Source organism: Canis lupus, chromosome 1 (assembly GCF_011100685.1).
Source record: "Canis lupus familiaris isolate Mischka breed German Shepherd chromosome 1, alternate assembly UU_Cfam_GSD_1.0, whole genome shotgun sequence".
Taxonomy (NCBI): domain Eukaryota; kingdom Metazoa; phylum Chordata; class Mammalia; order Carnivora; family Canidae; genus Canis; species Canis lupus.
This window is the reverse complement of record NC_049222.1, coordinates 118,739,423-118,761,888: the sequence shown is the minus strand read 5'-3', so window position 1 is coordinate 118,761,888 and position 22,466 is coordinate 118,739,423. Positions and strand designations below refer to the sequence as shown.

The 22,466-nt window shown below is 42.6% G+C and overlaps 1 protein-coding gene across 3 annotated transcripts in view; it reads left to right on the top strand.

The window, feature by feature from the left end:
* The first annotated feature begins 1,770 nt into the window (after positions 1 to 1,770).
* PDCD2L (programmed cell death 2 like) overlaps positions 1,771 to 22,466 on the top strand; it is a 29,727-nt gene continuing 9,031 nt past the window's right edge. For all 3 annotated transcript variants that reach the window (XR_005354777.1, XR_005354778.1, XM_038529418.1), the window contains exons 1-6: positions 1,771 to 1,889; positions 2,014 to 2,192; positions 2,294 to 2,354; positions 4,142 to 4,515; positions 5,442 to 5,552; positions 20,179 to 20,327. Coding sequence is in view for 1 of the 3 variants with exons in the window: in XM_038529418.1 (XP_038385346.1) it covers positions 1,782 to 1,889; positions 2,014 to 2,192; positions 2,294 to 2,354; positions 4,142 to 4,515; positions 5,442 to 5,552; positions 20,179 to 20,327 (982 nt within the window). In the remaining 2 variants the exon portion in view is untranslated. The remainder of the gene's footprint in view (positions 1,890 to 2,013; positions 2,193 to 2,293; positions 2,355 to 4,141; positions 4,516 to 5,441; positions 5,553 to 20,178; positions 20,328 to 22,466) is intronic.

Sequence of the window (22,466 nt, the reverse complement as noted above, 5' to 3'; positions counted from 1 at the left end):
TGTTAAGTTGGTACATAAACCATCGTGAACAGCTCTTCACCGTGAGAGTAAAACAGCTTTCAACACCTTCATTCTGTACTTGCTCAACACAAACTGGGAACAACTACCTGGCTCAGTCAGCAGAACATGTGACTCTTGATCTCAAGGTCGTGAGTTCAAGCCCTACATCAGGAGCAGAGATTACTTACACACAAAAATAAATATTAGCAACTTGATGATTTGTGTGAGTTTGTCCAGGAAGTCCAACCTATAAAACTAAGTGGAATGCTTCAAATCTCACACATGCCAGCACATTTTTGTTAACATTATTCCAAGGACCCCACAATAATGGTAGTTTCAAATATGACGTCCTACTGCCTCTGGAATTCCAGAATGTGGTAGCAATTAACTTTTTGAAAGCTCAATAAATAAAATCTTTAAAAAAATAAATAAAAAAGGGGCAGCCCGGTGGCTCAGTGGTTTGGCGCCGCCTTCAGCCCAGGGCGTGATCCTGGAGTCCCCGGGTCGAGTCCCATGTCAGGCTCCCTGCATGGAGCCTAAAGATTTTCAAATCTTTAAAAAAATAAATAAATCTAGGTTGTGCGACAAGCATTTAAAAAAAAAAAAAGAAAAGAAGTTCCCTTACAGAAAATTCCAACCATGTATAAGTCAAGGAGTATAATGTCTACCAAAAAAAAAAAAAAAAAAGGTCTACATTTTTTTAAAAAAGATTTTATTTATCTATCCATGAGAGACGCAGAGAGAGAGAGAGACTGAGACACAGGCAGAGGGAGGAGCAGGCTCCATGGAGGGATCACGATGTGGGACTCGACCCTAGGGCCTCCAGGATCACACCCTGGACTGAAGACGATGCTAAACCACTGAGCCACCCGGGCTGCCCAGATGTCTACTGTTTGATGCCAAATTTCAAGTTCTCAACTCATGGCCTGCTCCATAATTTATTTATTTATTTTCTTTCTTTTCTTTCTTTCTTTTTTTTTTTTAATTTTTTTAATTTTTTTTAATTTTTATTTATTTATGATAGTTACAGAGAGAGAGAGAGAGGCAGAGACACAGGCAGAGGGAGAAGCAGGCTCCATGCACCGGGAGCCTGACGTGGGATTCGATCCCGGGTCTCCAGGATCGCGCCCTGGGCCAAAGGCAGGCGCCAAACCGCTGCGCCACCCAGGGATCCTCTTTCTTTCTTTTCTTTTCTTTTCTTCTTTTCTTTTCTTTGGGAGTGATTAGTTATGCAGTGCGGGATCTGTCGGGAGGGATGCCAGGGCGGCAGGGCGAGGGAAGGGAGGCGGTGATGTAGTATTGCTGTTCTTTTAGGGAGGGAGGGAGGTTAGGGAGTGGGCGGGAGAGTCTTGCTTGTAGTCTTTCGTGTTTTCTTCTTCTTTTCTTTCTTTCTTTTTCTTCTTTCTCTCTTTTTCTTCTTTTCTTCTTCTTTCTTTCTTCTTCTTTTCTTCTTTTCTTCTTTTCTTTTCTCCATAATTTCCTAAGTAAGCATTTTGACGTGTACCTATAAAAATTAAACTTTTTTTTTTTTTTTTTTATAATTCTTCCACTTCGGGTAGAACCTTCCGGCAAGACCACTTCACAGCCGACGGCGCCCCCTTTCCTCGGCGCGGGGTTTCCAGCCCGCGACCGCAGCGGCCGCCCGCGCGCCTCAGGGCCCGAACTCCTCCCGAGGACCCTAAGGGGGCGGGGCCGCCTGGCAGGGGCGGCGGCGCGCGTGCGCACTGAGGCGCGGCGTCTCGGCTGCCGTAGTCCGCCGGGGCACGCGGGGCCTCGTGGGCATGGCGGCTGCTCGGGGGCCCGTGCTGCTCGGGCTTCGGGACGCCGCAGTGCGCGGCCGCCCCACGGGGCCGGGCGCCTGGACTGCGAGCAAGCTGGGCGGCCTCCCGGTGAGGCGGGCGCCGCGGCGGGGGCGGCGGGGGCGGCGGGGGCGGCGGGGCGGGGGCCGCGGGGTGAGGGCGCGGGCGAGGCCCCCGAGCCGCCCGCCCGCTGAGCGCGTCCCCTCGCCCTCAGGACGCCTTGCCCGCGGTGGCGGCGCCGAGGCCGGCGTGTGAGCGTTGCAGGCAGCCTCTTGCCCTGGTCGTGCAGGTGTACTGCCCGCTGGAGGGCTCCCCGTTCCACCGGCTCCTGCACGTGTTCGCCTGCCCCCTCCCCGGGTGCGGCGGCGGCGGCGGCGGCGGCGGGGCGCGCAGGTAGGCGGGGCAGCCCGCGCGCTGGGGCCGCCCCATGGGCCCGGCCGGCTGGCCCGGTGGACCGCGTCGGAGCCTTACTGTCCTTTATTTTTACCCCGAAGCTGGAAGGTGTTCCGTTCCCAGTGCCTGCAGATGCGAGAGACAGGGGCGCACGATGCTCAGGTAAACCGGTTGCAGTTAGCTTGTTAGGACTCGCTGTGATTTGACAGTGTTTTCCAGGCTGTTGTCTAACGTAGACCTTAAGCCGTGACCTTGGAGGTACGTTGGAATGGGCTTTGCACTTTCTTTTCTGAACCGTGAAGGGCTGCCTCCTTAAGATTTCGTTGTTTATTTTAATATACACTGAAGGGGGCAGCCCTGGTGGTTCAGCGGTTTAGCACCGCCTTCGGCCCGCTGCGTGATGCTGGAGTCCCAGGATCGAGGCCCACGTCGTGCTCCCTGCATGGAGCCTGCTTCTCCCTCTGCCTGTGTCTCTGCCTTTCTCTGTCTCTCTGCGTCTCTCATGAATAAATAAAATCCTTAAAAGTATATATATACTGAAGGTCTTGAGGCACATAACTCGCTGCTGTTTCTGTTTGGGAAAAAGTGTGGATGTGTACATGTACGTGCTTGTGTGTGACAGATAAATATGGTTATAGTAAATCTAGTTCCTGTGATACGTGTGCATGTGTCTAACATTTAATTAAAGAATCAGAGTTTATTGAATTAGAAAGTTGGGCAGGTTGGTAGCTGCTGAATGAAACCCGGTCTCCCTGTGGCTGTGAATGTTGGCTTCTGTGTGCACTGAGCTCTTAACGTGTACCTGCTACCCTGCTAGCGTTACCAGGAATGAAAAGCTGAAGGCACAGGTGTGTACCTGTATTTCTCAGGGTTCCATTCATTGCAGATAATAGAAAAGCACTGATCTTTTAAAGCCCAGACAGACTTCGAATTAGGATTTTACTGACACTGAATAAGTTGGAGGGGGCCGGGTAGCCCAGGCCCGGCCCGGTAGCTCAGCGGTTTAGCGCCACCTTCAGCCCAGAGCCTGATCCTGGAGACCCCAAATCAAGTCCCATGTCAGGCTCCCTGCATTGAGCCTGTTTCTCCCTCTGTCTCTGCCTCTCTCTCTCTCTCTCATTAATAAATAAAATCTTAAAAAAAAGTTGGAGGGGTCCACTCCAGGAATGACTTTCAGAACCACACCTCAGAGTGAACTGGCCTGTCAAAGAGCTGTTACACCACCCACCGCACCTGCAGTCAGAGAGCTGACATGTGATCTGGTAAACTGGAAGCTGCCCTTTTCAGATCTTGTGGCTCCAGATCCTTGCTTGATACCCACCTATAGACTTTTGCTGTATCACAACAGAAAAATTGTTTCTCAAGTTTGTCTCCCTGGTGGACCTGATTAGCCAGCCGTTGATCATATCTGCAGCCCTAGCTGCTAAGGAGTCTGGGAAATGTAGTTCTGTCCTGCTAGCTTCTGTAATACGTGAAGCACATCTGAAAGAGTTTATTTTTTTATTTTTTTTTTAATTTTTATTTTTATTTATGATAGTCTCACACACAGAGAGAGAGAGGCAGAGACATAGGCAGAGGGAGAAGCAGGCTCCATGCACCGGGAGCCCGACGTGGGATTCGATCTTGGGTCTCCAGGGTCGCGCCCTGGGCCAAAGGCAGGCGCTAAACTGTTGCGCCACCCAGGGATACCCTGAAAGAGTTTAGAATAGATGTTTGAAGAAACCACTGTATTACATTTGCCACGCTGCCCTTGCAAAGGGAAGGGAATTTTTGTTACCTCCCACATGGTTGAGTGCACGGGGTCCAGAAAGGTGAATCAGAGTGTGCAAGAGAGGAAGGTGCTGTATGAAGGCTCCCTGGGGAAGGTGAAGGAATGAGTAGCTCCAGCCAAGGGAATAAGTGAGATCACCCAAGTGTGCTTGGACTTCATTCACTGGATGTTTTTCCAGAAACAGGAAAATGGCCTTGCAGCTGAGGATTGGTGCGAAGGTGCAGATGACTGGGGAAGTGACAGTGAGGCCGCACCACCACCACGGCTTACCTTGGATTTTGGGAATGATTCCATCGGAGCCAAAGACAGAGACTGTACTGCCCAGCTCCAGGATCTCCACCTGCAGGACACTGTCTTGGGCGCTGCTCCTCGTGTTTCTCCTGGTGAAGAGATGGCCTTGCCCTCTGTGGTGCCACAGTTCCTGCCCTACTACATCTGTGTTGTAGAGGAGGAGGATTACAGGGACTTTGTCAGTCTGGATCACGCACATAGCCTTCTGAAGGAATATCAACAGAAAGAAGGAATGGATATGGACCAGTTGCTTTCTCAAAGGTGAGAATGTGTGCTGCTGAGTCTGAGAAGGGACTTGATCAGTAGGCTGCCACAGTAGATACCCTTTGGTTTGACTCTAGTACTCGGGGAAACCTTTTCAGGCAGAACTTGTATGTCTGGGCCCTTTCTCCTTTGCTCCTCTTGGATGAGAAAGGAAAACAGACAAGGGGATCTTACCAGCCACCCTTGAGTCAGCTTGAAAACCCTTTGCTCTGTTTTTAAGTACCCTCAAGAAGATGAGCAAAGTAGTTAGTGGTGACAACTTTTACAGAAGAACATGTGTTTACTGTCTCTTTAACTTTATTTTCTGTTTTTAAAGATATAGCTCAGGTAAGTTGGAGAAATGCCATTTGTTTTTTTGTCTCTTGGCTGTGGCTCAGGAACTGGCCTGGGATGTCAGAGACATGCTCAGAACCTCAGGTGTCACCAGTGAAATGAGAGTGGTGTTGATACCTCCCTTGTCTGTCTCATCAGATGGTTTTATTTATTTTTTTATTTTTTTTAAAGATTTTATTTATTCATGACAGAGAGAGATAGAGAGGCAGAGGGAGAAGCAGGATCCATGCAGGGAGCCCAATGCAGGACCCCATCCCGGGACTCCAGGATCACGCTCTGAGCCAAAGGCAGACGTCTGCTCAACCGCTAAGCCACCCAGGCATCCCAAAGTTTATCTGTTTTAAACCAAGCAAGGCAGAGGGGTGAAGGGACAGAGGGAGAGAGAGAATTGCAAGCAGACTCTGTTTCAAGCCCAATTCGAGACTTGATCCCACAAGCCTGACACCGTGACTTGTGTCGAAACCAAGGGTCAGGCATTTAAATGCACCACCCAGGCACTGCTTAAATTTATAGTTTTTAAATATCTTGTTTGCTCTTCTAATTGTAGTTCTCTGGATATAGACACTCAAAAGTGTTTTTCTGCTTTTTAGTCTTCCTAGTGATGGTGATGAAAAATATGAGAAGACTATAATTAAAAGTGGAGATAAGACATTTTACAAATTCATGAAGAGAATTGCCGCTTGTCAGGAGCAGATTTTGAGGTAAAGGCGTATTTTCTTTTATTGGTTTTCTTCATTATAAAAAGCATATTTTGTTCTTTTATTTTTTTTTTAAGATTTTATTTATTTATCCATGAGAGACACACAGAAGCAGAGACACAGGCAGAGGGAGAGGACTCGATCCCAGGACCCCAGGATTATAACCTGAGCTAAAGGCAGACGCTCAACCACTGAGTCACCCAGGCGTCCCAAAAGCATATTTTCTTTTATTGGTTTTCTTGACTATAAAAGCAATCCAGGGATCCCTGGGTGGCGCAGCGGTTTGGCGCCTGCCTTTGGCCCAGGGCGCGATCCTGGAGACCCGGGATCGAATCCCGCGTCGGGCTCCCGGTGCATGGAGCCTGCTTCTCCCTCTGCCTGTGTCTCTGCCTCTCTCTCTCTCTCTCTCTCTCTCTCTCTCACTGTGTGCCTATCATAAATAAAATAAAATAAAAATTTAAAAAAAAAATAAAAATAAAAAATAAAAGCAATCCAGTATTTGGAAAATACTGGGAAATATAATGGGAAAACCAAAACCTGTAATATTCCACAAACCCAGAGGCTAAGATTTTGATATATTATGTTCACTTATTTTTTATGCATTTGGATACATCATGTGAGTAGGATTTATGTGGGGTTTTTTTGTTTGTGCTTTAAAGATTAATTTATTAAAGAATTTATTTATTTATTTGACAGAGAGAGTGATCAGGCACAAGCGAGGGGGAGCAGCAGAGGGAGAGGGAGAAGCAGACTCCCCACTGAGCAAGAAGCCTAACATGAGGTTCGATCCCAAGATCTGGGATCATGTCCTGAGCTGAAGGCAAACATGTAACCAACTGAACCACCCAGGCACCCCTATTTCTTTAGGGAGAGAGAGGATGAGCAGGAGGGGCTGAGGGAGAAGGAGAGAGAATCTCAGACAGACTCCATGCCGAGCACTGAGCCTAATACAAGGCTCGATCTCATGACCCTGATATCATGACCTGACCCAAAACCAAGAGGTGGAGGCCTCACAGACTGTGCCATTCCGGTGCCCCAGGAATTGTGTGCTTTTTTTTTTTTTTTTTTTTTTTTTTTTTTAAGATTTTATTTATTCATGAGAGACACAGAGAGAGACAGAGATATAGGCAGAGAGAGAAGCAGGCTCCATGCAGGAAGCCTAATGTGGGGCTCGATCCCGGGACCCCAGGATCACGCCCTGGGCCGAAGGCAGACGCTTAACCACTGAGCCACCCATGGGTCCTGGAATTGTGTGCTTTTAAAAAATATAATGTGACGGGGGGACGCCTGCCTGGCTCAGTCAGTAGAGCATGCAACCCTTGATCTCAAGGTTGTGAGTTTGAACCCTATCTTGTGTGTAGAGATTACTTTTTTTTTTTTTTTTAATAGAGATTACTTAAGATTAAAAAAAAAAACAAAACAAAACTTGGATCATAAAGTGTGATTTTTTTTTTAAATAATCTCTATAGTATCTTTTCAATACATTTAGAACTTCGATTTTTTTTTTAAATATTTTATTTTAGTCTCTACATCCAATGTGGGGCTCAAACTCACAACCTTGAGATTAAGAATCACATGTTCCACTGACTGAGCCAGCCTGGCCCCCAATAGAACTTTTTTTTTTTTTTTTTAAGATTTTATTTATTTATTCATGAGAGAAAGAGAGAGGCAGAGACAGGCAGAGGGAGAAGCAGACTCCATGTAGGGAGCCCGATGTGGGGCTCGATCCCGGGTCTCCAGGGTCAAGCCCTGGGCCAAAGGCAGGCGCTAAACCGCTGAGCCACCCAGGGATCCCCCTGACTTTTTATTTTATTTAATTTTTATTTTTATTTTTATTTTATTTTATTTTATTTTATTTTATTTTATTTATTTATTTTTTATTTTTTTATTTTTTTTATTTTTTTATTTTTTTATTTTTTTTATTTTATTTTATTTTTTTATTTTATTTTATTTTATTTATTTTATTTTATTTATTTTATTTATTTTATTTTATTTATTTTATTTTATTTATTTTATTTTATTTTATTTTATTTTATTTTATTTTATTTTATTACTTTAGATTTTATTTCTATTTATTTATTTTATTTATTTATTTATTTTATTCATGAGAGACGTAGTGAGAGAGAGGCAGAGACACAGGCAGAGGGAGAAGCAGGCTCCATGCAGGGATCCCAACATAGAACTCGATCCCTGGACTCCAGGATCATGCCCTGGGCTGAAGGCAGGTGCTAAACTGCTGACCCACTCAGGGATCCCTGATTTTTTTTTTTTTAATAGGCTTTATAGGACTGTAGTTCCTTGTCCATTTTTTTGATTTATGGGCATTTAATGTTTCCAAGTTTTCGTTTTGTTTTGTTAAAGATCTTATAATTTATTTGAGAGAAAGAGTGAGACGAGAGGGGGTGGAGCATACACGAGCCAGGGAGAAGGGGAGAGGGAGAGGAATCAGGCTCCCCACTGAGAAGGGAGCCTGATGTGGGGCTTGATCTCAGGACCCTGGGATCATGACCTGAGCTGAAGGCAGATGCTTAACCGACTGAGCCACCCAGGTGCCCCTCCAAGCTTTTGCTTTTATATGTTATGCTAATAAATAGTTTTGCACCTAATATCATTTTCCACGTATGCAGGTGTATCTTTAGGCTACATTCCTTGAAGTGGCAAAAAGGTAAGAGTTAAGCAAAAAGCTCTCCACAGTTGTAATTTTTATTGATAGCACCAAAATGACTTATAGGACTTCAGTTCCTACTGGCAATCCATAAGTGCTTGTGTTCCTATAGCGTGACCTGCAGCGTGAACTTCATGCTTTTTGTATTTCTGCTGATTCAAGGTGAAAAAGTGCATCAGGGTATAATTTTATTTTCCTTTTTTTTAATTTTTATTTATTTTTTTTATTTTCCTTTTTTTTATTATGAATATCTTTCTTTGTTTTTGAATCATTTCTGTATATATTTTTTGCCCATTTTTCTGTAAGTTCTTGGTCCTTTTGATTTTTAGAGACTCTTTATGCGTTAGAGTAGGCCTTTATGCAGATAAATTTTCTTGATTTTTTTTTAAAGATTTATTTATTTATTCATGATAGACATAGAGAAAGAGTGAAGCAGAGACACAGGCAGAGGGAGAAGCAGGCCCCATGCCGGGAGCTTGACGTGGGACTCGATCCCAGGATTCCAGGATCGTGCCCTGGGCCAAAGGCAGGAGTCAAACCCCTGAGCCACCCAGGGATCCCCTAATTTTCTTGATTTGTTTGATTTTGGCAAGTAAGTATTTGGGTATATCATAGGATGTTTAATTGCTCCCATTTAGTTTCACTTTTGCAATTGTAATAATACTATTATATATTCCCTTTGTAAATATTAGAATTTTTTATGATTTCCCAATAGTTCTGGAAGTGAAATTCAGGATCAGAGGTGTGAAGGTTAAAGGTTTTCAATATGTATTGTGTGACTATAGTTTTTTCTACTTAGTACAAAATCAGACTTTGCTCTTGATTCCTGAATCCTAATTTTATTGATGAATATCCAGTTTATCTTATTTCTCCTTAATTAAGTATGGCAACTAGAGATCTCCTAGCGAAGAGAGCATATGTGCCCTCATGAAAACATGCCCAAATTATGATCCCTTCAACAGAATTTTCAGATTAAACAAGTATCTGTAATCATACGGCATCTCAACAGTGACAGTGATTCTCAGCCTGGAGCCCAGCCCCTGGGAGGAATCTCTTCACCAGAGAGATTCATGGCCCATAGTGAGCCCTGCTAATAACGAGCTGAGTTACTCTGCTTGAGTGAAGAAGGAGCATAATCACTACACTTGGCGCAGGCCGCAAAAGTAGTGCCCAGTCTGGTTAGGAAGATAGACCACACTGTACACTATGATGGTGCCCACTGGAGCTGTAAGTATGCAGAAAACATGGAGGAGGGATCAGAGCCCCCCCCCCCCCCTTTGCCACATCAGGAAGGGCATCCTGTAGGGACGCCTGGGTGGCTCAGCAGTTGAGCATCTGCTTTTGGCTCAGGCCATGAACCTGGGAGTCCAGGATCGAGTCCCACATCAGGCTTCCTGCATGAAGCCTTCTTCTCCCTCTGCCTGTCTCTCTCTTTCTCTGTGTCCCATGAATAAATAAATAAAATCTTAAAAAAAAAAAAAAAGAAAGCATCTTCCTATAAGAGACACTTGAGCCCGAGAGTTTCCTGGAGGGACTAAAATTCTAGTATGCTCTGAGTCACAGAGGGATCACTGACAAAGGAAAAAGATACCCATGTGTGTAGTTATGAGGCAGTAGCAACTCAGTGAGCTGGGTGTCATGGTGTCTGAAGTGAGAGCATCTTGACAATCTGTCTCTTCTCTTTTGCTCCTGTAGCACCATATGTTAACATCCTTAAGGATACACACCCTTGTTGTATTTCTTTTTTTCTTTTTTTTAATTTTATTTATTTATTCATGAGAGACACAGAGAGAGGGAGGCAGAGACACAGGTAGAGGGAGAAGCAGGCTCCACGCAGGGAGCCTGATGTGGGACTCGATCCCGGGACTTCAGGATCACGCCCCTGGCTGAAGGCAGGTGCTATACCACTTAGCCACCCAGGGATCCCCCTCTATTGTATTTCTTGCCAGCCTGGGTGCTCCCCATACCTGGTACCTAATAATGGCATGGGGTTAGATGCTTAAACTATGTTTTCATTATATTTCTTATAAAGAATTTGTACTTTTTTCTGTGACCAGAAGATGCTGGGGGTTGGGGGGGAGGGGAGTGATGATCACTCTGAGATTAGAGAAGAATAATCCAGGTGAGAGATGGTAAAAGAATTTGGATCAAAGCAGAGGCTATGGGAAGGAGGGGATCAATTTGGGAGATAATTTGTATAGTGGCAGGTCTTGGTGACCACTGGCTGTGAGAGGAAAAAATTGGAAGTCAACAAAAATGGTTTTGAGAGTTCATCTTACGAAGTTGGATGACTGTTGATGCTATTCTGGAGATGGGGGTTTGAAGGCTGTTATCTGGAGTACAAGGGTCTTCATTCTGGGAGTATGCAGTGTGTCCTTGTCAGTATGATTTACATCTTGATGGTTAAAGTTTTGTTACTTAGAGTTTTTATTTTATTTCCTTTGTGCATTCCATTTTACCCATTTCATATATTGAAGACATGTTATTTTTGTAGTGAGTAACAACTGTTCATAGGACATGGAGTCTGAGGCCTTGAAAGTTGTGGGCTCTTGGGCAAGTCATTTAACTTTTCTTATCCTCGGTGGTTCATCTCCAAAATGAGGATGACGATGTCATAAGATTCCTGTGAGAATTAACTGAAGGGGTGGATGACAATACTCTGTAAAACATATATAAATACTGGCTATTGTTTGAAATCCACTATGCTGCCTTTTGGGGAAGGATCTTAGTAGTATCCAAGGGTCTGTTAGGATCTTATAGTATTGGCATATTCATGCATTCTTCGTGATCTTAGGACAAAAATCTATTAAATTAACTGATTTCATTAACCCTTTGGCATTGAGGACAGTATATAGCTCTTGTGAAATGCACAGTACTCATGTATAATAGGAACTTTACTGAGTCTTCAGTAGAACCAATACTCCTCTTCTTCTCCTCCTCCTCCTCCTCCTCCTCCTTCTTTCTTCTCTTCTTCTTCTTCTTCTTCTTCTTCTTCTTCTTCTTCTTCTTCTTCTTCATTTTTTGAACCAATACCTGTCAAACAAGGTGGGGATGAAAAGAACCTTGGTTTTGGCATTAGAAGATTTGGTCCTGGATGGATGACTACTTACTTACCTTTTTTTTTTTTTTTTTTTTAATGGTTTTAGGCCCATTTTATAGGATGGTTGGCAGGATTCAATGAGGTAAAGCATGTTCGCTCACCCAACAAATACTGATTCTATCCTAGATGTCAGGCACTGTTGTAGATGCTTAGATTCAGCAGGAAATGACACAAAGTCCATGTTTGCATAGATTTTTACATTCTAGTGGGGGAGATTAAAAATAAATAGATATGAGATTTGCTGAAGTAATAAGGAAAATAAAACAGAGCTTTTTAAAGTAGGATGTCAAGAAATCCCCAGAGGAAATGACATGCCTGGCAGGTATAGGGTATAAAAGCAGTTCACTGCATAGTGAAAACGTGTAAAACCAAGTCTGGATAGAGTGGGCAGCGTGAAATCAAATGGTTTTTCTCTCATAGTACTGGACACAATGAATCTAGAAAAAACAAACATTAAAAAGAAAATCCCTTTCATAGGCCATGAAATAAGGGAAGGGATTTAATACCATAAAACCGGAAGTGTCAGCCCAGGATGTAATATCACTAAATGTCTAATTCAGTTCTGAGTGCTTTGTATTTATTAATGTAATTCATTTTTAGTTCTCCCAGAGAAAGGCGCAGAAATCTGTGGTATGGTTTAGCGCAAGTTCTAACCAGGCAGCCCTCTTTTCCCACCTCTCCAGGATATACTGATTAGTCCACAAGCTCCTGAGAACACTGAATAATAATCTTGAATCTGGGAAGAAGCGAACATGAGGAAAAATCTGTCTTCTGGTTGGGGGGATGGTGTAACCGGCTGCTGGGCACAGAACTGGGGATGGCGGATGATGGTGCAGAACTAGGGGTTGCTTCTCAGAAGCAATAGTTGCTGGGTTCCATGACGAGTTAGAATAATGATAAGAGAAGTCAAGAGTGGTTCCCCCCAGGAGTGTGAGATCTCTCCCAACATATGACATTCACACTGACTCAGAAGTACAAGCAAAGCCCAGGTGTTCTAGTAAAGACTAGTAAAGATTACATCTAGTTGGGGATCCCTGGGTGGCTCCGCGGTTTAGCGCCTGCCTTCGGCCCAGGGCGTGATCCTGGAGACCTAGGATCGAGTCCCACATCGGGTTCCCTGCATGGAGCTTGCTTCTCCCTCTGCCTGTTTCTCTGCCAATCTCTCTCTCTCTCTCTCTCTCTCTCGAATAAATAAAATCTTAAAAAAAAAATTACATCTAGTCTTAGAAGAACTATATTCATCCTCCCCTCCATTCCCTGTCTTTTACCACTGACAGAAAAGTAGTGGAAATGAAAAAGTCTTGGAGAAGGAGAGATGAATGAACCCCAGATGGGAGATTGACAGGAAATCCGTAAAAAATCATTTTTTACACATACCATTTTGGAGCAAATAGATGGTCTAAGCAGAGTTGCTCCCGTTAGGCATGAGTGAGCCGAGAAGTGGCATGCCACCCTTGTCATAGTATGGGCCTTAAAATTAAAGACATGAATAGTACTTATAAAGATGAATTGAGAACCGTGTCTGGAAGAAAGCATCATCTCAGGACACCTAATTCCCAGGAGATTCTTCAAGATAAGAACTTCATAAGAAAATGAATTCGATGCAACCTAGACCTCAGAGGTGAGAAAATAACTGAGATGCCAGAAGAAACTTGCATTGCTGTGTATAGCATTACAGATCTAATAAATTTGGAATATAAGGAACATAATAGACTTAGCTAAAAATCAAAGCACTGCCACAGAGAAAAGACTTGAAATAATCCAGTGAGTCCAGAAGAAAAAGACTAAGCAATCAGGAGCTGATATCTGTGGAAGGCTGATAAAAAGTCATTACTATTAGGATAATTGGTGTCCAAGATAGAGAACCTAGCAAATGGATCAAAAACAGTATTCAGAGATAAAATAGGAAATTTCCTCCAACAAATGAAATATGAACCAAATCTGCAAAGTACATTGAGTTCAAGAGTGATTGACAGCAAAGAGGCTTAGCCTGCTGGTAGTGCTTTTTTTTTTTTTTTTTTTTTAAGATTTTATTTATTCATGAGAGACACACAGAGGGGCAGAGACACAGGCAGAGGGAGAAGCAGGCTCCATGCAGGGAGCCTGATGCGTGACTTGATCCCGGGACTCTAGGATTTTGCCCTGGGCCGAAGGCAGGTGCTCAAGTGCTGAGCCAACCAGGAGTCCCCCTGGTGCTAGTTTTAAAAATAGTGTCAATTAAAAAAAATTTTTTTTTCTTTTTTTTTTTCTTTTTTGTTTTTTCAATTTAAAAAATTTTAACCATTCTAATAGGTGGTAGTAGTATTTCATTGTGGTTTTATTTTTCATTTTCCTAATAACTAATAATGTTAAGCATTTTTACATGTACTTATTTGGCATCTACATATCTTCTTTTTTTCTTTTTTTAAGATTTTATTTATTTTTTCATGAGAGATCCAGAGAGAGAGAGGCAGAGACATAGGCAGAGGGAGAAGCAGGCTCCATGCAGGGAGCCTGACGTGGGACTCGATCCCCAGTCTCCAGGATCACATCCTGGGCCGAAGGTGGCACTAAGCCGCCGAGCCACCGGGACTGCCCATGTACATCCATTCTTAAATGCCTTTGATGAGGTGCGGTTGAGATACAGTAAACAGCCCATATTAAAAATGTACACTTTAAGTTTTGATATGTGTACACCCATGAAATCATTGCCACAATCAAGGTAATGAGCATCTAGCTCACACACTTATTTGTACACACATACACACATACCTTGCCAAAAATTTTTTTTTCTTTTTTTGTGGGTTGGGGAGAGTCAGAGGGAGAGGACGAGAGATAATCTTAAGCAGGCTCCATGCCCACTGTGGAGCCTGAAGCGGAGCTCGATCTCAAAACCCTGAGATCATGACCTGAGCTGAAATCGAGTTGTATGCTTAACTGAGCCATTCAGGGACCCCGCCTCAGAAGTTTCTTTGTACTCATACGTAAATCCTCTCACCCTGTGTCTTCCCCATCCCCAGGCAACCACGGACCTTCTTGTCATTATACCTTAGTATATTTTTTACAAATTTCTATAAATGAAATCATAAAGGGTATACGTTTTGGTGGGGGGCGTCTGGTCTCTTTCACTCGGTATAATTTCAAGATTCATCCTTGTGTGTGTCAGTGGTTTATTGGTTTTTACTGCTGTGTAATATTCTGTTGTATAAATATACCACGAGTTGTTTATCCGTGCATGTGTTGATGGGTGTTTGGGTTATTATAAATAAAGCTGCTATAAACATTAGTGTATATAAATCTTTGTATGGGCATATGCTTTCATTTCTCCTGGGTAAATATCTGGGATCGAAATGGTTAGATCTTATGATATGTATGTGTTTAACTTCTTAGAAACAGCCAAACTGGTTTTCAAAGTGGCTGTACTGGTAACATTCATTTCAGTAGGGACACCTGAGTGGCTTAGCCATTGGGTGGCTGCCTTCGGCTCAGGTCGTGATCCCAGGATTCGGTATCAAGTCCCACATCAGGCTCCCTGTGAAGAGCCTGCTTCTCCCTCTACCTGTGTCTCTCTGCCTCTCTCTCTGTCTCTCACGAATAAATAAATAAGTCTTTAAACAAAAAATATTCACTCCAGTAGTGTGTAAGAGTTCTAGTTCCTCTGTGCCTTTGGCAGTACAGGATACAGTGTTTAATTTTAGTCGTTCTAGAAGATGTGGAGTAGCAATATTTCCTTGTGGTCTTAGTTTGTGTTTCTCTAATGACTAGTGATGTCGAACACCTTTTCAAGTGCTTGTTTTCCATCTATATCTGTCATCTTTCTGAGTGTGTCTGTTCAAATCTTGCCCACATTTTTATTAGGCTGTTTATCTTTTTGTTACTAAGAGAAATTATATGTTCAGGATATAAGTTCTTATTTTATTTTTAAGATTTTATTTATTATTTATTTTGAGAGAGAGAAAGACCATGAGTGGGGGGAGGAACAGAGAGAGACAAGTAGACTCCTTGCTGAGCAGGGAGCCCAACGCTGGACTTGATCCTATGATCATGAGATCATGGCCTGAGCCAAAATCAAGAATTGGAGGCCCAACTAACTAAAGCACTCTGGTGCCCCAAGGATATGGGTCCTTTTTGGGATCTATGCTTTTCCCATATTTTCTCCCTGTCTGTGGCTTGCCTTTTATTTATTTTATTTTGATTGTTTTTTTTTTTTTTAAGATTTTATTTATTTATTCATGAGAGACATGGAGATGGGCAGAGGAAGAAGCAGGCTTCCTGCAGGGAGCCCGATGTAGGACTCAATCCCAGAACCCTGGGATCACAACCTGAGCCACAGACAGATGCTCAACCACTGAGCCACCCCCAGGCGCCCCAATTTTTATTATTTTTTAAAGATTTTATTTATTAGAGAAAGAGCACATGATCATAGGATAAGAGGTAGAGGGACAGGCTGACTCCCCACTGAGCATGGAGCCTGGCATGGGGATCAATCCCAGGACCCTGAAATCCTGACCTGAGCTGAAGTTAGATGCTTAGCCAACTGAACCACCCAGGTTTCCCTGCCTTTCATTTATTAATAGGGTCTTTTGGGATCCCTGGGTGGCGCAGTGGTTTAGCGCCTGCCTTTGGCCCAGGGCGTGATCCTGGAGACCCGGGATCGAATCCCACGTCGGGCTCCCGGTGCACGGAGCCTGCTTCTCCCTCTGCCTATGTCTCTGCCTCTCTCTCTCTCTCTCTCTGTCTCTCTGTGTGTGTGTGTGTGACTATCATAAATAAATAAACATTTAAAAAAAAGATTTATTTATAAAAATAGGGTCTTTTGAAGAGATGTTTTACATTTTGATCAAGTCCAACTGAACAGTTTTTTTTATTTGGTAGTTCAACTTTTAATTTCCTCAGAAATTTCTATCTAACCAAAGGTAACAGAATTTGGTGCATTTGATTTCCTGTGTTTTCTTATAGGAGTTCTCAGTTTTAGTTCTTACATTTAGGTCTGTGATCCATTTTGAGTTAATTTTTCTATATAATATATGAGGGTTGAGGTTCTTTTTTTGTATGAATATCCAGTTGTGGCAACACCAGTTTCTTTTTTTTTTTAATTTTTTTTTTAATTTATTTATGATAGTTACACAGAGAGAGAGACAGAGACACAGGCAGAGAGAGAAGCAGGCTCCATGCACCAGGAGCCCGATGTGGGATTCGATCCCAGGTCTCCAGGATCGCGCCCTGGGCCAAAGGCAGGCGCCAAACCGCTGCGCCACCCAGGGATCCCGCAACACCAGTTTCTATTACTGATCATTTTTGTCTTGCTTATCATTTACTGAGAGGGGAGGTGTTGGGTATCTGGGTGGCTCAGTCAGTTAAGCATCTACCTTATGATCCCAGTGTCCTGGGACAGAGCCATGCATCGGGCTCTCCGCTCAGTGAGGAGACTGCTTCTCTCTCTCCCTCAGCCCCTCCCCTCTGCTTGTGTGTGCTCATGTGTATGCATGTACTTTCTTTGTCTCTCTCAAATAAATAAAATCTTTTAAAAAGAGGGCTGTTGAGACACCTGGGTGGCTCAGTGATTGAGCGTCTACCTTCAGCTCAGGGCATGATCTCGTGATTCAGGATTGAGTCCCACATGGGGCTGCCTGCAGGGAGCCTGCTTCTCCCTCTGCCTGTGTTTCTGCCTCTTTCACTCTCTGTGTCTCTCATGAATAAATAAAAAATAATCTTTAAAAAAAAGAATTAAAAGAGTGTTAAAACCTTCAACTATGATTATAGATATGTCTTTTTCTCCTTCTTAAAGTTTGTCTCATGCATTTTAGTACTGTTTTAAGATGTATGCATGTGCAGGATTATTATATTTATCTGAAGAATTGATCCTGTTATAAATAAATGTTCCTGTTTATTTCTGATGATACTCCTTCCTTGGAGTGTATTTGATCTGATGTCAGTATAGGCACACTAGCTTTCTTTTGTTTAGTTTTTGTATGGTTGATCTTTTTTATACTCTTCCTTTAAATATAAAGTGGGTTTGTTTGGGGTTTTTTGATAAATTATTTGATTTATTTAAACTAAAAAAGAAAAAAAAAAAACGTTCACTTATTTCTCCCACCCCTGATCCTTGCCTCTGGGAACCACCAATTTCTTCTCTATGAGTTTGGTTTGGTTTTTGTTTTTTTTAGGTCCTGCATGTAAGTAATTTCACAGTCTTTCTCTGACTTACTTCACTTAGCATCATGCCCTTGAATCCCATCCCTGCTGTTGTAAATGTCAAAACTTCCTTCTTTATGGCTGAGTGTTCTGTTGTTTATGTATATCCTGTATATATGCATACACACACACATATAACACACGTACACGCACAGTACAATTTTCTTTATCCATTTATCTGTCGATGGAACATGGGTTACTTGCGTGTCTTTGCTAATGTAAATAATGCTGCAGTGAACATGAGGGTAGGTATCTTTTTTGAGCTAGTGTTTTTGTCTCCTTTGAGTAAATACCCAGAAATGAGATTGCTGGATCATATGGTAATTCTGTTCCCAAGTTTTTGAGGAACCTCCATACTGTTTTTTTGGGGGGTTTTTGGGAAGATTTTATTTATTTATTCACGATAGACATGGGGGAGAGGGGCAGAGACACAGGCAGAGGGAGAAGCAGGCTCCATGCTGGGAGCCCGACGTGGGGCTCTATCCACGGACTCCAGGATCGTGCCCCAGGCCAAAGGCAGGCGCTAAACCGCTGAACCACCCAGGGATCCCCATACTGTTTTTTTGTAGTGGCTGCACCAATTTACATTCCCACAAACAGTACACAAGGGTTCCCTTTTCTTTACACCTTTGCCAATATTTGTTATTTCTTGTCTTTTGGATAATTGCCATTCTAATGGGTGTGAGGTAATATCTAAAGTATAATTTTTAGGGGATCCCTGGGTGGTGCAGCGGTTTGGCGCCTGCCTTTGGCCCGGGGCACGATCCTGGAGACCTGGAATCGAATCCCACGTTGGGCTCCCGGTGCATGGAGCCTGCTTCTCCCTCTGCCTATGTCTCTGCCTCTCTCTCTCTCTCTGTGTGACTATCATAAATTAAAAAAAAAAAAATTTAAAGTATACTTTTTAAAGAGCGTATATATGTATGTATATATATATATGTCTTGCCTTTATTTTATCCAGACTGCTTTTTGCAGTGTCTCTTGAGCCCATTTAATGTAATTATTGGTAGTGGTGGGTTAATTTTATCATCCTGGTATTGGCTTTTTTCTTTTTAGTTTTCTTGTCCCTGTTTTCCTTTAACCTTCTTTTTCAGTGAATTGAATATTTTTAGTTGATGATTTTATGTCTTTTTTGTTGCCATAAAAAGTGTTTGCTCAAGTGATTATAATGTGCATCTTTGATTTACTGTATTTTATGCACAGTTGTTTGCTACTTTATGAACTTGCCAATGAAAAATATCATTAAACTTTACCCCCAATGGGGGCTTAATTCATAATCCTGAGATCAAGAATCACATGATCCACCAAACTAGCCAGGCAGGGACTCCAGCTATAAAAATAATTTTAAGGATAAAAAATAGCTTCAATTTATTTATTTATTTATTTATTTATTTATTTATTTATTTATTTATTTATTTATTTATTTATGATTTTTATTTATTTATTCATAAGAGACACAGAGACAGAGAGAGAGGCAGAGACACAGGCAAAGGGAGCAGCCTTTGCTTCCAGCCTGCATGGAGCCTGACATGGGACTCGGTCCTGGATCTCCAGGATCCTGCCCCGGGCCGAAGGCGGTGCTAAACCGCTGAGCCACTGGGGCTGCCCAGATTCACAGATTTTTGTTGTTGTTTCCTACCTACTGTTAACTTTTATTGACTGAAGTTCTTTATTTTGCTACAGCATTATTTGTTTTAGCATTTCTCTTTTGATCTTTTAGTTTCTATTTCTGTGCTTCCTTGTCTGTTTATGCATGTCCACCGTTTCTGCTTGATTGTTATATGTTTATCGTTGATATTTTGTTACTTTTTTGTTTGTTTTATTCTCCCTCCACTGATATTTTAGTCTTTTTCTGATAACCTCCATTATCTTATCTGTGGGTATTTTTAAAAGATTTTATTTATTTATTTATTTATTTATTTATTTATTTATTTATTTGAGAGAGAAAGTAACGTCAGGAGGAGGGGCAGAGAGACAAGCAGACTCCCAGCAGAGAGCCTGATGCAGGACTCAGTTCTGGAACCCTGGGATCATGACTTGAGCTGAAGGCAGACACTTAACTGACTGAGCCACCCAGGCGCGCCTGTATTTAGTTTCTTTTATTGTTTACCAGAGATGGTATGTTGACGAACAGTAGATACTGAAGTAAATATTTACTCCTTAGAAGGGTATGCCCCTTCTTCTGTAAGGCTAGTAATGTGCTTACTCTGTGGTTGAGCTGAGTCTGGACTTTGTTGCAATTTTAGTTAGATTCAGTTCAGCATTGGCTTTAGTACCTTCGTCCAGACCTTTTTTTTTTTTTTTTTTTTTTTTTTTTAAGATTTTATTTATTTATTCAAGAGAGAGGCAGAGACACAGAGGAAGAAGCAGGCTCTTTGCAGGGAGCCTAATACGGGACTTGATCCCCAGACCCTGCCTGGATCAGGCCCTGAGCCGAAGGCAGATGCTCAGCTGCTGAGCCACCCAGGTGTCCCTTCATCCAGACTTTGAATCAAACATTGACAAGACTTCAGATACCTTGCTGAGCTCTACAGGCTTGCTAATAGATTTTGGGCCTTTGGATTTTCTTTGCTCTCTGGTTTTACTCCTGGTACTCTGTAAGAAGGAAACAAAGTTTGCAAAGCATGGCCTCTGGTGTTGGAATGTGATTTGTATGTGGTCCTTCAGGGTTCTTTGTTTCCTTGCCCTAGGTATTCCTGGAGTGGAGAACCACTTTTTCTGACCTGCCCTCCATCAGAAGTCACTCAGCTCCCAGCCTGCAGCCACTGTGGAGGCCGAAGGACATTTGAGTTTCAGCTTATGCCAGCACTGGTCAGCATGCTCAGAAGCACTAATTTAGGTAATAAGCCCTTTTTTAATTTGAATTTGTGGATCTATTGCACCAGTAATGGAATTATTTTATTTTTTTAAAGGTTTTATTTATTTATTTATTTATTTATTTATTTATTTATTTATTCATTCATTCATAAGAGACACAGAGAGAGAGAGGCAGAGACACAGGTGGAGGGAGAAGCAGGCTCCATGCAGGGAGCCCAATGCGGGACTCGATCCCAGGACTCCTCGATCACACCCTGGGCCAAAGGCAGGCGCTAAACCGCTGAGCCACCCAGGGATCCCAATGGAATTATTTTAAAAGGAAAGGCTCTCATTTTGTTTCTGTTTACTTATCAAATATAAGCATATTATAGAAAATTTGGGAAATTTATAATCCAATCAATCATAACACAATCATGAATACCATTTGATTGGTTTAAAGCTTAGCTATTGGGCAGCCCAGGTGGCTCAGCGGTTTAGCGCCGCCTTCAGCCCAGGGCATTATCCTGGAGACCCGAGATCGAGTCCCACGTCAGGCTCCCTGCATGGAGCCTGCTTCTCCCTCTGCCTGTGTTTCTGCCTCTCTCTCTGTGTCTCTCATGAATAAATAAATAAAAATCTTAAATAAGTAAATCAAGCAAGCAAGCAAGCTATTTTTTAGCCTTAACATGATTTTTATAGCAGGAGTCCCTGCCTGGCTAGTTTGGTGGATCGTGTGATTCTTGATCTCAGGATTATGAGTTAGCTCCCATTGGGAGTAAAGTTTACTTACTTAAAAAAAATTTTTTCATAGCATATTATAGTCAAAATATATTATTCTTTTTAAGATTTTATTTATTTAGAAGAGCACACACAAGCATACAAGTGTAGGAACAGGGGAGGGGTAGAGGGAGATGGAGAAGTAGACTCCCCACTGAGTGGGGAGTCTGACGTGGGCCTCATTCCCAGACTCCAAGTGAAAGGCAGACACCCAGCTGACTAAGCCACCCAGGCACCCCTTTTATTCTTTAAAAAAAAACGGGGGGCACAGGGGAGGGAGAATAACTTTTATAGGGGCACCTGGCTGGCTCAGTTGGAAGAGCATATAACTCGATCTTGAGGTCATGAATTTGAGACCCATGTTGAGTGTAGACATTACTAAATAAATAAATAAATAAATAATGTGTAAAAAAATAACTTTTGGGGCACCTGGCAGGCTCAGTTGGTAGAGCCTGTGTTGGTTTGGGGGTTGTGAGTTCAAGGTCCATGTTGGCAAATAGAATTTACTTTAAAAATTTAAAAGGGACACTTGAGTGGCTCAGTGGTTTAGCGCCTGTTTTCAGCCCAGAGCATGATCCTGGAGTCCAGGGATCGAGTCCCACGTTGGGCTAAAATTTTTAATTTTTGTTTTAAAAATTCTAAATGTAAAGATCATATAATGATGATAAAATCATAACTAAAATCATACAAAAATTATTTTTAAATTTTTAAAAAAAGATTTTATTTGAGCGAGAGAATGCACACAAGCATGGGCAGAGGGACAAGCAGTCTACCCACTGAGCATAGAGCCTGACACAGGCTCGATCCCAGGACCCTGAGATCATGACCAGAGCTGAAGTCAGATGCTAAACCAACCAAGGCACCCAGGCACCCCGTAAGAGTTATCTTTTAAATTTTTATTTTTTAAAGATTTTATTTATTTATTCATGAGAGACACAGAGAGACAGAGAGGCAGAGACCTAGGCAGAGGGAGAAGCAGGCTCCAAGCAGGGAGCCCAATGTGGGACTCGATCCCAGGTCTCCAGGATCACACCCTGGGCTGAATGCTGCGCTAAACTGCTGAGCCACCCAGGCTGCCCAAAACTCAATTTTTTTACGTGGATATTTAGGGTTTTCTACGTATAAGATCAAATAATCTGCAACAGATCATTTTATTTCTTTCTTTTTTTTTAAATATTATTTCTTTTCAATTCTGCCTTTTTTTTTTTTTTTTAAGATTATTTATTTATTCATGACAGAGGGGGAGAGAGAGAGAGAGAGAGAGGGAGGCAGAAGGAGAAGCAGGCTCCAAGCAGGGAGCCCGAAGTGGGACTCAATCCCAGGTCTCCAGGATCACACCCTGGGCTGAAGGCTGCGCTAAACCTCTGGGCCACCAGGGCTGCCCTGCCTTTTTCTTTTTTGCTTA